The sequence below is a fragment of the Rhipicephalus microplus genome, chromosome 3 (assembly GCF_043290135.1).
Source record: "Rhipicephalus microplus isolate Deutch F79 chromosome 3, USDA_Rmic, whole genome shotgun sequence".
In the NCBI taxonomy this organism is placed as follows: Eukaryota; Metazoa; Arthropoda; class Arachnida; order Ixodida; family Ixodidae; genus Rhipicephalus; species Rhipicephalus microplus.
This window is the reverse complement of record NC_134702.1, coordinates 212,820,307-212,833,871: the sequence shown is the minus strand read 5'-3', so window position 1 is coordinate 212,833,871 and position 13,565 is coordinate 212,820,307. Positions and strand designations below refer to the sequence as shown.

Here is a 13,565-nt window from a genome sequence, read left to right as displayed (position 1 = left end):
TTGTACTACAAAGAGACAAGAATGAACAACTGCATCGCCCCTAGTACTGTGCAGCGCATGTCATTCATCTGTATAAAAAAGTTGTCTTAGGGGCTTCCATACTCTTTTTAACGATTAGGCATATTAAGTTCGTTGTCCGATGTTAAAATGGGCTTTGGCTGCTCAGCTAAGTCGGATTAACTGCTAAAATTTGCCAGGAGAACGATTTATTCGTCAGCACAGAAGAACGCAGAGCACGAAGTGAGTACAGTTAGATGTAGTGCCCAAAACCACAGTTGCACAATGTCTGTTGTAAAACTCAAAGTTGAATTTTAACAAGACGTGTATCATACTTTACGTGTAATTGCATCGAAGGCACATGCACGCCGCAGTGGGCGAATTACTGCGCTAAGGCAAAGAGTCTTTTGGGAAAGTGCCCACATCAAACAATGGTTCGGCACGGCATCTGACGCGACGTTCCCACCACTCCCGGTAGTTTAGTGAAGGCGAGGCCTGCAGCGCGGGCTGCTCCTGAATAGCTTGGCACAACGGGCACAGCTCGTGCTCCAGCGTGACGACACGGAACTTCTGTTTCCAATCGAAGTAGGACTCGTACATTTCGGCATCGTTAAGCAGTGCTCGCAGGAGCTCTTGCAAATGGCCAGGCTTGTCTGTTGTGCTGATCACAGATTTGGGCGGGAAAATGGGCGTGATGTTTGGCGACGCAAGCACGACGGGAATGATGTCGTGCTTGAACGCTTCGTAAACGAGTTCGTCAACACTGTCAAAACAGGCTGGCGTCGATGCCACTACAACGAACTTGAATTTTTTAGCGATTTGCGCGATGCAGTCGGTGGGAGACATGCACTGACTGGACCCACAATCTGGTAGCACCTGCAGAACTGTTTCTGTCATGCCATCGAGGTCATGCACATCACCGAAATCGTTCACAAGATCGTTATCACGACGCCTACTTTGTAGCTCTTCCTTCAGTTTTTCTAGTTCGCAGGTCGAAGCGATCCAGGCGGCGTCCAGTCTTTTTTCCATTGCTGACCGCCGACTCTGATTGAAGATTGATGATGGCATATCAGTAGCTGCCGGGGATCCAGGGACAAAGCTTTTGTGGTCAATACGAACCACGGCATCTTCACGATGGGCCATGGTCCAGTTAAAGAGTTGCGACAGCGGGATGGACAGCGACGAGGGCATCCCGGTCCTTTCGACGTGCGAAGTGGCTTGTGCCGGTACTGCTGGGTGCGTGCGTGCCCAGAACACCCACAATTGGTTTGATGCACGTTTTCTGGGCAGGTGGCTGGCGTTGATGAGGTCGGCATGAAAAACAATGGCGTCACTTTCCATAAGGAGACTGCGGTCGTGAGTCACATAGCATGGTACCAGGGGGGAACTGCGGCTGTCGTCGTGAGCATCGGTGGAGTTGCACGTGATGTTTTGTGCCGACATTTCTACGCCAGAAGCATCGGCAGTTTCAGAAAGTGAGCCGGTCCAAATCAGGATGCGGGGGATTGGCGTGTCACCATGGTGTCGATTTTTCCATTCAATCCATGGTGACATTTTCTTTATTGGTGGCAACGAAGACGTTTGGCTTAGGACGAAGGAGTAGGTACACAAAGCCGCTGCGGCAACAAAAACTGCTAGAGCCCCATAGAAAACCGTTGTGTTACACAGGCGTTGGTATGCAGCCCACGGCCGTGGCTCGGAGGCGTTACCTTGGCGCACTGCTTCAGCCATGAAGATACTGCAAAACGTACATTTCAGATAAATTTGTGTCACACCAGCTTGAAACAACAGATAATTTTCAATAAAAACGTTACTTCCGATTAACCACAGCTTGCAATAAATGATAGAAAAATAATGGCAAGCAAAAATTTAAACAGTCACGCAGTGCACTGTACGTTGCCCAAGCGGTCAAACAAACAAGGTAGCGATGTTTAAGTGCGGTTATACGGGCATACATAACTTACATTATTGGTGTTGAAGCTAAGCGTCTGCTTTGCTTGGCGCAGAGCGAAATGGTCCCAGAAAGCGCGAGCTGTCAGTGACCCACATAAAATGAGGGATGTGATGAAATGGCGAGGGTTTTGAGCGGACGTGCAATATCAAGCTAAACAAGATTTAAACTGCCAAATGATCCAGCATACCGAAAGAAACGCCGTTGGCAGAAAAGGCGATGACCAGAAGGGTTGATGTCGGGGCGTTTACTGCACCTCCTGGCCCTCCTTCATAACTTCAGCGACGTAGCAGTGAATGCGAGTATCTTTGGAAATAAGCTCACAGACCATAGGATAACTGCGCTTTTAAGCGCTATCAGACCGTCCAAAACGCTACGTACCTATGCTGGTGCCAGCTTCTTTATACTGAACGGCCAGCTCTGTTCGGCGACACATAAAAGGCGTTGGTGACGTGATCGTTCACAAAATTGTTATCGCTTTTAGTTTGCCTTGATGCGAGCGCACGCTTCAATATGTAAAAAAAAAAACTACATTCGGGTGTGTGATCGGATCCTCACTCTTCATGTGACACTCAGATTTATCGCTCGTATATAGTACCAAAAGCATGAATAAGAAACATGTTTTGACGGCTTTGATGAAGGAATGAATCAATAGGCGCGTGGGTACTAATAAGACTTTCTGAGGCCGTCAGGCTCCAGAAAGTCTTAAGTTCCAGCCAACGCCAAAGGGTGGCGAAAAAATCAAGGACGTTACTACGCTCTCAACAGAAAACTTCCACCGGGCTTACGTCACGAAAATACGGTGGCGCTGTCTTGGTAGGCAAAAGACACTGTGCCGACTGCAGTTTCTGCTGGGTTTTCAATGGTGCATGTGTTGTTCTCAGTCAAGCAACGAGAAAAAAAAAAATTGGCATCACATCTACGGAGTGAATGATGAAAACTGGGGCGAAGCACTCGTCCATACATTCTTTCTTGCTTCCGTCCGTCCATGCGCTCGTCTGTGTGACCGTCCATGCGTCCATCTGCCCGTCCGTCCGTGCGTGCGTCTGTTCGTGCGTCCGTCCCTGCGTTCGTCCATGCATCCGCCCCTGCGTCCATTCATGCGTCCACCATGCATCTGTCTGTGTGTCCATTCTTCCATCTATTCAACACTCCAAGTACCATCATCTCGCATCTTTTCATCATATATTCCCCATATAGAAGCACCGCCATCCAGTGGACATTCCGAGGACTAAACGAGAGGTGGCGCACGCACACTTTCTTACGGCTTGCGCTTCGGGTCTACTTCCCACCGTTAACCACCTCGAGTTCATGGTATATACTAATTCATGGCACTACGGCCCAACACTCGCTAAACCTTTCTAAAACCAAGAAGGTTACGCCCAGCGAGTATAACGTAGCAACCTTTTTCTGTCAGATAGTGCTCAATGTACATGTCAATGGCTGCTAATGGGAAATGAGAGACAGGAGAATTCGGCTTTTACTTTCTTACGGCTTGCGCTTTGTGTCTACTTTGCACCTTTAACCACCTCGGGTTCATTCATTTATATACTAGTTCATTGTATTCATGGCACTGTGGCTCAACGCTCGCTAAACCTTTCTAAAACTAAGGAGGTTACACCCAGCGAGTATAACGTAGCAACCCTTTCTTGTCAGATAGTGCTCAATGTACATGCCTATGGCTGGTAATAAGGATTGCAGCGTGCGCATTAACTAAAAGCCGAATGCTCCTGTCTCTCATTCCCCATTAGCAGCCATTGGCATGTACATTGAGCACTATTTTTCATTGTTCAACAATGCACAGAAGAAATCTCTCACTGGAACCACCTTGGTGGTCATAATGTTATAGTTGTTACATACTACAACGGCTACGAGGAATGAACGGGTGCCGCTATAAGAAGCTTCGCCCATAAAACGGCCTTCTATGACACAGCCCTACTCACTCCGTGTGAGGGGCCTAGCGAAGGAAACCGGTGTGCCACTTCAACACCATTTGATTGCTCTCGTAGTATGCCTGCCACCGTGGCAGTGGCAGGCCATAAATTGCGACGTGTCTTTCTTGGAGGCTACGAAGCATGCAACAATTGTACATATCTTCCTTGAACTACAACATAAATACACACGTCCTGAGTTCTTCGGTGAAGAGGAATTTATTCGGCACTGGTCTTGTTCTTTTGTGTCAGTCTGTGACGGACGAGTGAAACTTGTCTTTCGACCGGCCTGGTATTGGTAGGCTGATGTGTCAATTCGCCAGCAGAAATGGCATGCCAACGTGTATATATGCAAGATGTACATATTCATGTTTTATTTGTGTCTCTTGTCTACCTTGAAATATTTTTTGTGGTTGTGTTTGTGTGAACCCTCGAATGTACATGTTCTTTTAACGTCATCTCATATCCATGTTCATGTAAATGATGTCTCTTTTGTCATCATCGTTAGAATATGTCTATAAAGAAAATGTTCTGTTGAGTGTTATTAACGGTTGTGACAATAATTTTTTTCTGAACAAAGCGTTAAACCGACGCACTGCGTCGCGGTTGGATGTGAGTCCCGTCTCTCAACTTAGTTTTGTTTGTTGGCGCACATCGCAGCCCTCAGCGCTTATGGCTTTGACAACGCTTATGGCGTCTCACAACGTCGTTTCGTTGGTGCACATCGCAGTCCTCAGCGCTTATGGCGGAAGTTACGTGCGGACGTCGCTATAATTTTAACCATATTGTCGACATCGGCCTACATGTGTTTACAAACATGGAATGGATCTATACACCTCTTCCTGTTTGCAAACATTGTGAAGTCTCTGTGAGAACCCCCTCCCTCCCCCCATCTTTTCCTCGGAGCTCATGTACTCGTTGGCAAGAAGCCTGCAGGAATGATCTTTTCCTTAAATCTTTCTGCATAGCAGCGCTCCGCGTGTCCACACTCTTTCGACAGACATTGCTGTGAATAGTTACTTTCTAAAGCTGCAGCTTTTATAAGAAAGGGTCACTAACTATAATGCACGATTCTGTTCGATTAGCATGTGATGATTTGCTCGTCGTAGTTAGAACCCACAAAAAACATCTTATCTCCTTCGAAAGCGAATATGGTGTGCATGTTCACTCTGACTGGCGAGTTGAGAAATATTTGCATGACATGGATGTGAACGTAGTTCATTGCCGTCGTGACATGGGCACTGCAATTTTCAACATTGGCGGCAGCATGGTGTTGAGCTGCTGTGTGTGAGGTCACGGGGAAGATTCTCACTCACTATACGAAAAGTTCCCATATAATATGAATAAAAAAAAACAGAAACATATTTTGCTGAGCATTAGGCTGAGGTTGACAAATACCCGTGAAAATTAAAGTGAAATTCTACCCTGAGGCATTTCTCATACCCCCCCCCCCCCGAAAGATTATGGGATTTTAAACCCAATACCTTAATTAATTACGTAGATGATCTCTTACGCAGATTCTTCACCTCATATGATGCCTACATCGTGTTCGCATACATACTTTGCGCTGTAAAGCTGGTATACATATTGTATTGCGCATTGTTACTTAATAAATATCGAGCCGTATGGTAGCAAGTATATGAGAAACAAGAAATTCCACTGTTTCCATTAAGGCATTTTTAGTAAGCATAGTTCCACTGAGGTATCCGATAATATGTTACACTTTTATTGGGTTTGCCTATTCGCCATGACACAGCATACCTGCAGCTTAGGCGATGTGAAAACATGCTAAAAGCTCATGCGTGTTCGGATCTTTCAGCCCAGAGATCCTGCACTTTTTTTTCTGCCGCAGAACAATCGCTGAGATATGCCTACCCGCAGATAATCGCATCGAGTGCATTTTTACATTGACTAAAATGTCGAATCGTGAAGTTACGTCGACAGCTAGTCAGTTAGTGCTACCGTCCCGCAACGAGTGCCCATTGTTCTCTAAAACGAGATAGATCGTTCTTCCCACAATACACGCCACACACAATGATTCTCAATTTCACCGTCCGTAGAGGTGAATCGATATTGTCGATGCCTTTGAACGCACACTATACACGCTACAATAAACATCTCACACTTTCGAAATTTCGCCAACCGTGCATTGCACGTGCGCCGATGATGTCGCGCTGTGACGTACCCTGTTAGAGGTCTATTGCGTAAATTTATAAGCCTAGTATGGGTCCCTTATTCCTACACGAGTTCGAATGTTTGTGCTTATCTCCACTTCCAACTTTGCGCAACCACATCCCCTCGCTTAGTGGTCTAAGCTTGGCTGCAGTACAGTGTAATACACAAAAAACTGGGCTGGGGGAGGGGAGTGTTAAAGGGCCCCTATAACCTAGATCCGAGTTTAAAGGCGAGGCAGTAGGTTCTTTATCGCTTTCAATACCCTTTCTACAAATGCTATCTCCTCCTTGTCAGTCATTTATAAAACACGTGGAATCAAGCGGTGAGCCCATTGGTATTTCGCGCTTTTCGACTACACGCTGCTATTTTATCTGTGCTTGCGCAGTCGCAAACGCGAAAAACAAAAACCAGTTTATCGCGCACAATAGTCATGCGAAAAAATGTAGCATGGGCTTGCCACTGCATCGTAATGCAAAGTGCGAAACAATTCACAGCAGATAGGTTCAGTTCAGTTCAGTTTATTACCTTAAAGGCCCCCCTTTCTAGGAGGGGCATAACATAAGGGGTGGGGTTTTATTTAGGTTAACAATAAGCAGTAAGAGTCGTTTTAGCATTGAAGATGACCAATAATACGGTCTTGAAAGGCAGATGATGAGGCGATGTTGGCGATGTCCCGGGGGAGGCCGTTCCAGTCCGTGGCTGCTCGAAAAAGAACGAAGCAGAAAATGCAGTGGTGCGCGAAGGTGGGCGGGAAACCTGAAATGGATGACTGGTTCGATGAGATATGCATGCTGGGGCTACTATATAAGGTGGCTGATTGAGGGAAGAATGAAATAATTTGTGATAAAGCACGAGAGTTGCAGTGCGGCGGCGCAAAGAAAGGGGTGGCAGTCCAGATTTCGCTTTAGAGGATGAACTACTGATATCGTATGAGTAAGATGAGTGAATGAATCTGGCAGCACGGTTTCGTACCACTTCTAATGCTTTGATTAAATACGCTTGATGTGGGCTCCATATGGCAGATGCATATTCTAATTTCGGTCTGATTAAAGATTTGTACGCAAGTAATTTCACATGTAGGGGGGCTAGGCGGAGATGGCGTTTGAGAAAACCAAGTGCTTTATTAGATGCTGAAACTACATTAGCGATGTGGGTACGCCATGATAAATCATGAGACAACGTCATTCCAAGATATTTATAAGATGGTACTGATTCAATTGCGGTGTTAACGATGGAATACTGGAAGCGATATGGGCTGTGGCGACGAGAAAAAGACACAAGTTTACATTTGGAAGGATTAAGGGTCATTAACCGTGTGTTACACCAATCAAGCACGTTGTTAAGATTGGTTTGGAGATACAGGTGATCATGCTGGTTACTGATAGTGTGATAAATGGCATAGTCATCCGCAAACATGCGAATGCTGCAGGATACATGGTCGGGCAAGTCGTTAATATATATTAGGAAAAGAAGGGGACCAAGGACAGATCCTCGGGAAAAGCCTGATGTGACTGGGAGAGAGTTAGATAGGTGGCCATTAACAAAGACTGACTGAGAACGGTTAGTGAGAAACTGTTCAATTCAACGAAGAAAGTTAGGGTCTAGGTGCAGGTGTGAAAGTTTTAGCAAAAGGCGGCGGTGAGGAACTTTATCGAACGCTTTCGCATAGTCTAGAAAAATTACATCAGTCTGCATGTTACGGTCTAGGTTAGTGTGCAAGTCGTGAAGAAAGAGCGCTAATTGTGTTTCGCAGGAGTGACCTTTACGAAATGCGTGTTGTGATCGATGAAAAAAATTACATGAGTCCAAGAAACTTGCGATTTAAGAGTAAATGACGTATTTCATGATTTTACAGGGTACACTAGTTAATGAAATGGGGCGGTAGTTCAAGGGTGAGTCTCTGTTACCTGATTTGTACACTGGAACGACCTTCCCCGTTTTCCAGTCATCTGGGACGGTTGCTGAGGCAAGTGACCGTGAAAAAATCACAGAAAAATAGGCGACACAAATTCAATTCATTTACCATTCTTCAGTAACTTAGAATTAATTGAGTCCATACCGGCTGATAATGAAAGCTTCATGTTATCGATTACGGACGCAATGCCTTTTTCGAAAAACGAGATAGTTGGCATGAATGCTTCAATGTTAACTGATGGTGACTGTGAAGGTGCGTCAAGTTCTTGAGTAAAGACAGATGCGAATGCGGTGTTAAATATTTCCCCATATTCATGGTCTATCACTGGTTCATGCGCGTCGTTAGTCAGTGTGATGTCATGAGTCTGCTTTGGATTTAAAAGTTGCCAAAATTTCCTGGGGTTGCTGGTTAGTAGCTTTGGTAAGTCATCGTGATAAAATGTATGCTTGACGTTCCGGATCTCAACTAGATATGATTTTTCAACTTCGAAGTATTTATCCCAGTCACTCCGCGTGTCACAGCGTTTGGCCGAACGGAAGAGCTGTTTCTTTTTATTGTCCAGCAATTTTAAACGTACAGAAAAACATGCCTTATTGTGATTAGTATGAAAGGTAACCCTCGGAATGAACACATTAGTGAGCACACTTAATTTATTTTTGAATATTGACCAGTTTTTATGTACTGTGCGAGTGGGAAACACTGATTTGTACTCGGAAAAAAAGGTGTTAAGGTCTTCAGTTATTGCATCGTAGTTTCCCCGGTCGTAAAGGCATATTGTTTTTGCGGATGTGTATTTTGGAGCAGAACTGAATGAAAATAGGGCATGTATGACTTTATGGTCGCTGATTTCTGGGAGATAACTGATAGATTAAAGGTTCTCAGGACTGTTAGTATTAGGTATAGGATGTTTGCTGTTTCTTGCGTAACGCGTATCGGTTCCGAGACTAACTGACTCAGGTTAAAATTTAAACATACGTCAATGAAGTTTTTAGCCTCTGCATGACATAATAATCAGGACATGCCTAGGTTATGCCATTCGATGTTCGGCTAATTGAAGTCACCAAAGAGAAGGATGCGAGCATTGGGGTAAGTGGCAACAAGTTGCCTTAGGCTATTCTTTAGGTGCCTACAGAAGTGTGGATTAGTATGCGGTGGCCTATAACAAACGCCAAGAAGTACTGTTAGGAGAGGAGCGTGACAAATGAGCCATAATGATTCAATGTCGGATGTGACGTGTACAACGGAACATAATATACCTTGGTGAATATCGACCAGAACACCACCCCCTCGAGTACACTTTCAGTCGCTACGATACACGCGGAATTCGGGTAAGTCAGTCAGGATTTCAGCGTCCGAAACGTTATCGTTGAGCCAAGTTTCAGTTAGTACCAGTATATTGCTTCCGTATGAAAAAACAATGTTCGATAAGAGTTCGCGCTTTGGAAGAAAACTGCAGATGTTAGTAAATATCACGGAAAATGAGAGTGGTTTGGCAAGTGCCGGGCATTGTCGGTTTGTAGGTACATGGTGACAGGACGACTGCTATGCGATTTCTTTAACTGTGCTAGACAATTTATCAAAAATATAACGTTTCGGACCGATGTGCAGGGTTTTATACCGCAAGGAGAACTTAGCAGATTTAGCCTTGGCAAATGCTATCAATCGTTTTCGCGCGTGTCGAACGGAGAGCGAAAAGTCCTCTCCAATGCTAAAGTTGGTATTTCTTAATTTCCGGCAATTTGATAGGATCGAGTCCTTTGTTTTGTAACATGCGAATTTTACGGTTATGGGTCGATTTCTACCGAACGAATGACGACCAAGGTGATGAGCTCTTTCGAAGTCATGAGGTCCTACGGTTACTCATAGATTATTATGGCAGAAATCGATAATTATTTTTTCGGAATCGTTCCATGTCTCGCTGTCAGTAGTGTCGGAGATGCCATAAAAGATGAGGTTATTTCGACGTGATCGATTTTCCGCGTCGTCAAGGCGGTCTTCTAACTCCACGATCTTGCGAGACATGCTGCTTGTGTCTGCCCGCATCTTTTCGATGTCGTTTCGGATAGGAATAAGGGCCTGGTAGTGTGCTTCTAGGTCGGTCATCCGTTTGCATAAATCCGTTAATGTTCTATCAGTAGTGTTTAGCTGAGATTTGAGGCTCTGTACTTCGGTAATTACTTTGGATTGGCCTGCGGCTATTTTCTGAAGTTCTGTCAACACGGCATCGTTTCCGCCAGGGCCAGGGTTAGTTTCCACATCTCCTGACAACATCAACAAGGAATGAATAACGGAAACACATTCGGCGGCAATAGCGAGACAGCACCGTGGGCTCGGTAACTGCACCAAGACGTAATTGCTAGTTTTTTTTTTTCAAACAGCGCGTAGGATTTACAAACCGGCATCGCAAAGATTAGTGGATTAGATGGCTGCGTTGAGGTGCAGTCTTGCATATCGAGCAATCGAGAACTGATTTCATTCTGGCGTCAAGTGAACGAGCTGCTGACGTCACGAGTTGTGCTGCAACGACGGGAAACGACGGGAGAAAATGAAGTTTTTCGTATCTTCAGTGACTGTACAGGCGCCCTTTAAGCTATGCTCGTCGAAAAGAAGCACTGACATTCGGAGCTGTGTATGCCACTGTAGCAGCTAGTGCTGATAGTTCCTGACTGTTTCATAGTGCAAGTGAGTTCTTGAGAACGGGGGGGGGGAGGGCTTACTAATGGTGGAAACACGCTAGACACGCTTTCCTCTTTGTTTTGTCACTGAAAATTAAGGCAAGCCGCTTAGGAGATTGCGATATTGGTTCCAACACGATACGGTTATTTATTGCTGGCGTGCAAACGCGCTTAAAAGAAGGTGAAGAGGGGACTTGGGACACGTAGGTGTGGAGGGGACATGGTGCGCTACGCAAGTTTTACTTACTGATGTAGCGTCGGCGCATGTGCACAGATGCATTTTTAAGTAGTGAAACCGGTTCTTTTCTTTTCTTACCTTCTAGCTTGTTGACATCGCCTCCCCCCTCGTTAACGCTTTCAGTTCCTTCACGGACGGTTTCTGAAGTAGCGGAGTGGTAAGGGCGCCCCCCCCCCCCCCCCCCCCCAACGCCTGTGCCAGCAGACTACCGCCCCATCCTTTCAGTGCCTGTCATCCACCTATGATTACGACTAATCAGTAAGACCACTGCCAGCAAAAATTAACATCACGAAGGCTGTGATGCGGTTCTTGTGATGACAGTAGCTAGCAAAAACAATAGTCACGGCCTTTTTTCTCTCCTTTTCCGATTTTCAGTCACCGCCCCCTAAGTGAGGGGTCCCTATTCGAGCCCCAAAGTGAGGAGCTAAATCAGCCCTTGAGTGCGTTTGAAGGAACCAAAGGTGAGGCGCTTTAAGCATTCGTTGAATCACCGTATCTCCGCTCATACGTGACGATTTCCGAATATTTTTGCTGCAATCGATTCATGAGGAAACAAACACCGAAGCTGAGGTAATCGAATGAGAATTCAGAAAAGTTTCACAAGGCCTTTTTGAAGTAAAGCTTGAAGGGTACCATTCACAAACTGCTGAGGGGATCCGAACATAGCGATAAGCATAGACGTGCACTGTGCTGTGGGGCGAGGGTTTGTGGCAGCGCCTAGCTGCATTCCTGTTACGCCAATGTATAGGGCTGACTTTGCACCCTCTCTCCTCAGGAGTCACAGCGCCCTCTCTCTATTACTTCAACGTACGGGGCTGACATCGCGCCCTCCTTTTAGGTTACCAACTGCAGTGCTCAGGTGTCTCAGGTGACTGCTCACGTTGAAGATATGGAATGTAGATCTCGCCGATGCAACCTTGGACTCTATGGCCTCACAGACAAAGAAAACGAAGAAATGGCGCGATTCAGAGGAATTGGTTATCCAGCATTACGAAAAAAAAATCTTGGTACCACAATTCGAACATGCAACATCGAAAGATCTCGCAGGCTTGGCGTTTCTAAACACGGAAAGAAGTGAGCAATCATTGATTGATTGATTTGTGGGGTTTAACGTCCCAAAACCACCATTTGATTATGAGAGGCGCCGTAGTGGAGGGCTCCAAAAATTTTGACCGCCTGGGGTTCTTTAACGTGCACCCAAATCTGAGTACACGGGCCTACAACATTTCTGCCTCCTTCGAAAATGCAGCCGCCACAGCCGGGATTTGATCCCGCGACCTGCGGGTCAGCAGCCGAGTACCTTAGCCACTAGACCACCACGGCGGGGTGAGCAATCATTTCAAGGACAAAGAGCACGTTATTTTTATAGGAGTGGCCAACTGAAATGCTCAGTCTGTGGTATAAGTAAACATTTTCCTGCACACAAGCGCTTGTCCCGTAGATGCTTGGTTGAATTTGGTGAGGCTCAAAACATGCCCATCAAACTGCGCTATGATAAACTCATCTATGGTAACAAAACCTACGTATTTGATCATCCTACTCAGGCTGTTGTTGAGCATAATGGTTAGCAGTTTGCACAGAAATGTCGGCTACGTAGTTGAGCTTCTGAAACATGATGTATCAATTTTCTGCAGTAATATTTGTAGTCTCATACTGAAACGTGACGTCGTCAGCAGCCTTGTTTCGTCCTCTTCGAGTAACGTCGTATTATTCACTGAAACTTGGCTTGATCTTTTGGTCTCAGATGCTGAGCTGTTTCCCAACCTGCCTGAGTTCGATATCTTCCGCAAAGACAAGGATAGCATTCGCAGTGGTGGTGTACTAATAGCCACTAATCGTAAATTACAATGTTCTCTTGTAAGCGTGCAAACACCTTTAGAAATGATGTGGTTTCGCAGTCATGCAACGGCGCCGCGCGTGCTCATTGGCGTCTGTTACCGTTCACCCAGTTCTGAAACAACTTTCTTTGCATCCGATTTTCATGACGTATTACACAGAATAAAGATTGCAAATCCTAATACTCCCCGATCTTTCTTTTTGGCGAATTCAACTTTCCCTCCGTTGAGTGGTCCAAGTTATCCGCCAGCAAATCACGGATAATTGCATCAATGAATTCTTACACACGCCCATAACGTTCGGTATATTGCGGCTTGTCACTTATCCTACACGCACAACTGATCATTCAGGCAACATTCTTGACGTTCTGCTTACGTAACAACCTTATGGCTTTTCTGCTCTTTTTTACATCTCAGTGATCACACTGCAATTCACACTACGTTCCCCTGTAACATGATTAAATAAGTGTGAAATCGAAAAAAGTACTGACTCTTTATGGCAGATAGACTATTTGATTAAGAACAACGACTTCCTTCTATAGCGAATTTTTCTCAACTTGCGATCAGCAGTACGCCAAATCTAATTTGACCATATTTAAATCCATGTTGCAGGACTTGGTCAAACTTTACGCTCTAACAATCACTATATGTGAAAGATCTCATTCTCCCTTGTATAGCGTCACTCTAAAACGTATAAAGATAAGAAAAAAACGACACTTTGGTTCTACCAGGCAGTTGAACTCGCAACTAGCCTGTGGACAAGTATAAAAGTACAGCCAAATAATACATGTCAATATTAGCAATAACAAAGAGAATTTTTTTTTCAACCGCCTAACCTAATAATTGAA

The 13,565-nt window shown here is 45.2% G+C and overlaps 1 protein-coding gene across 1 annotated transcript; it reads right to left on the bottom strand.

Annotated features, from left to right (window-relative positions):
- Positions 1 to 387: 387 nt before the first annotated feature.
- On the bottom strand, positions 388 to 1,440 carry LOC142803127 (alpha-(1,3)-fucosyltransferase 7-like). The gene has a single exon (XM_075888230.1). It carries the CDS (start codon positions 1,438 to 1,440, stop codon positions 388 to 390), a length of 1,053 nt encoding a protein of 350 aa, XP_075744345.1.
- Positions 1,441 to 13,565: the final 12,125 nt, after the last annotated feature.

Bases quoted from the DNA above. Each gene is read 5' to 3' on its own strand.
- LOC142803127 (XM_075888230.1), bottom strand. From the start codon at position 1,440: ATGTCGGCACAAAACATCACGTGCAACTCCACCGATGCTCACGACGAC.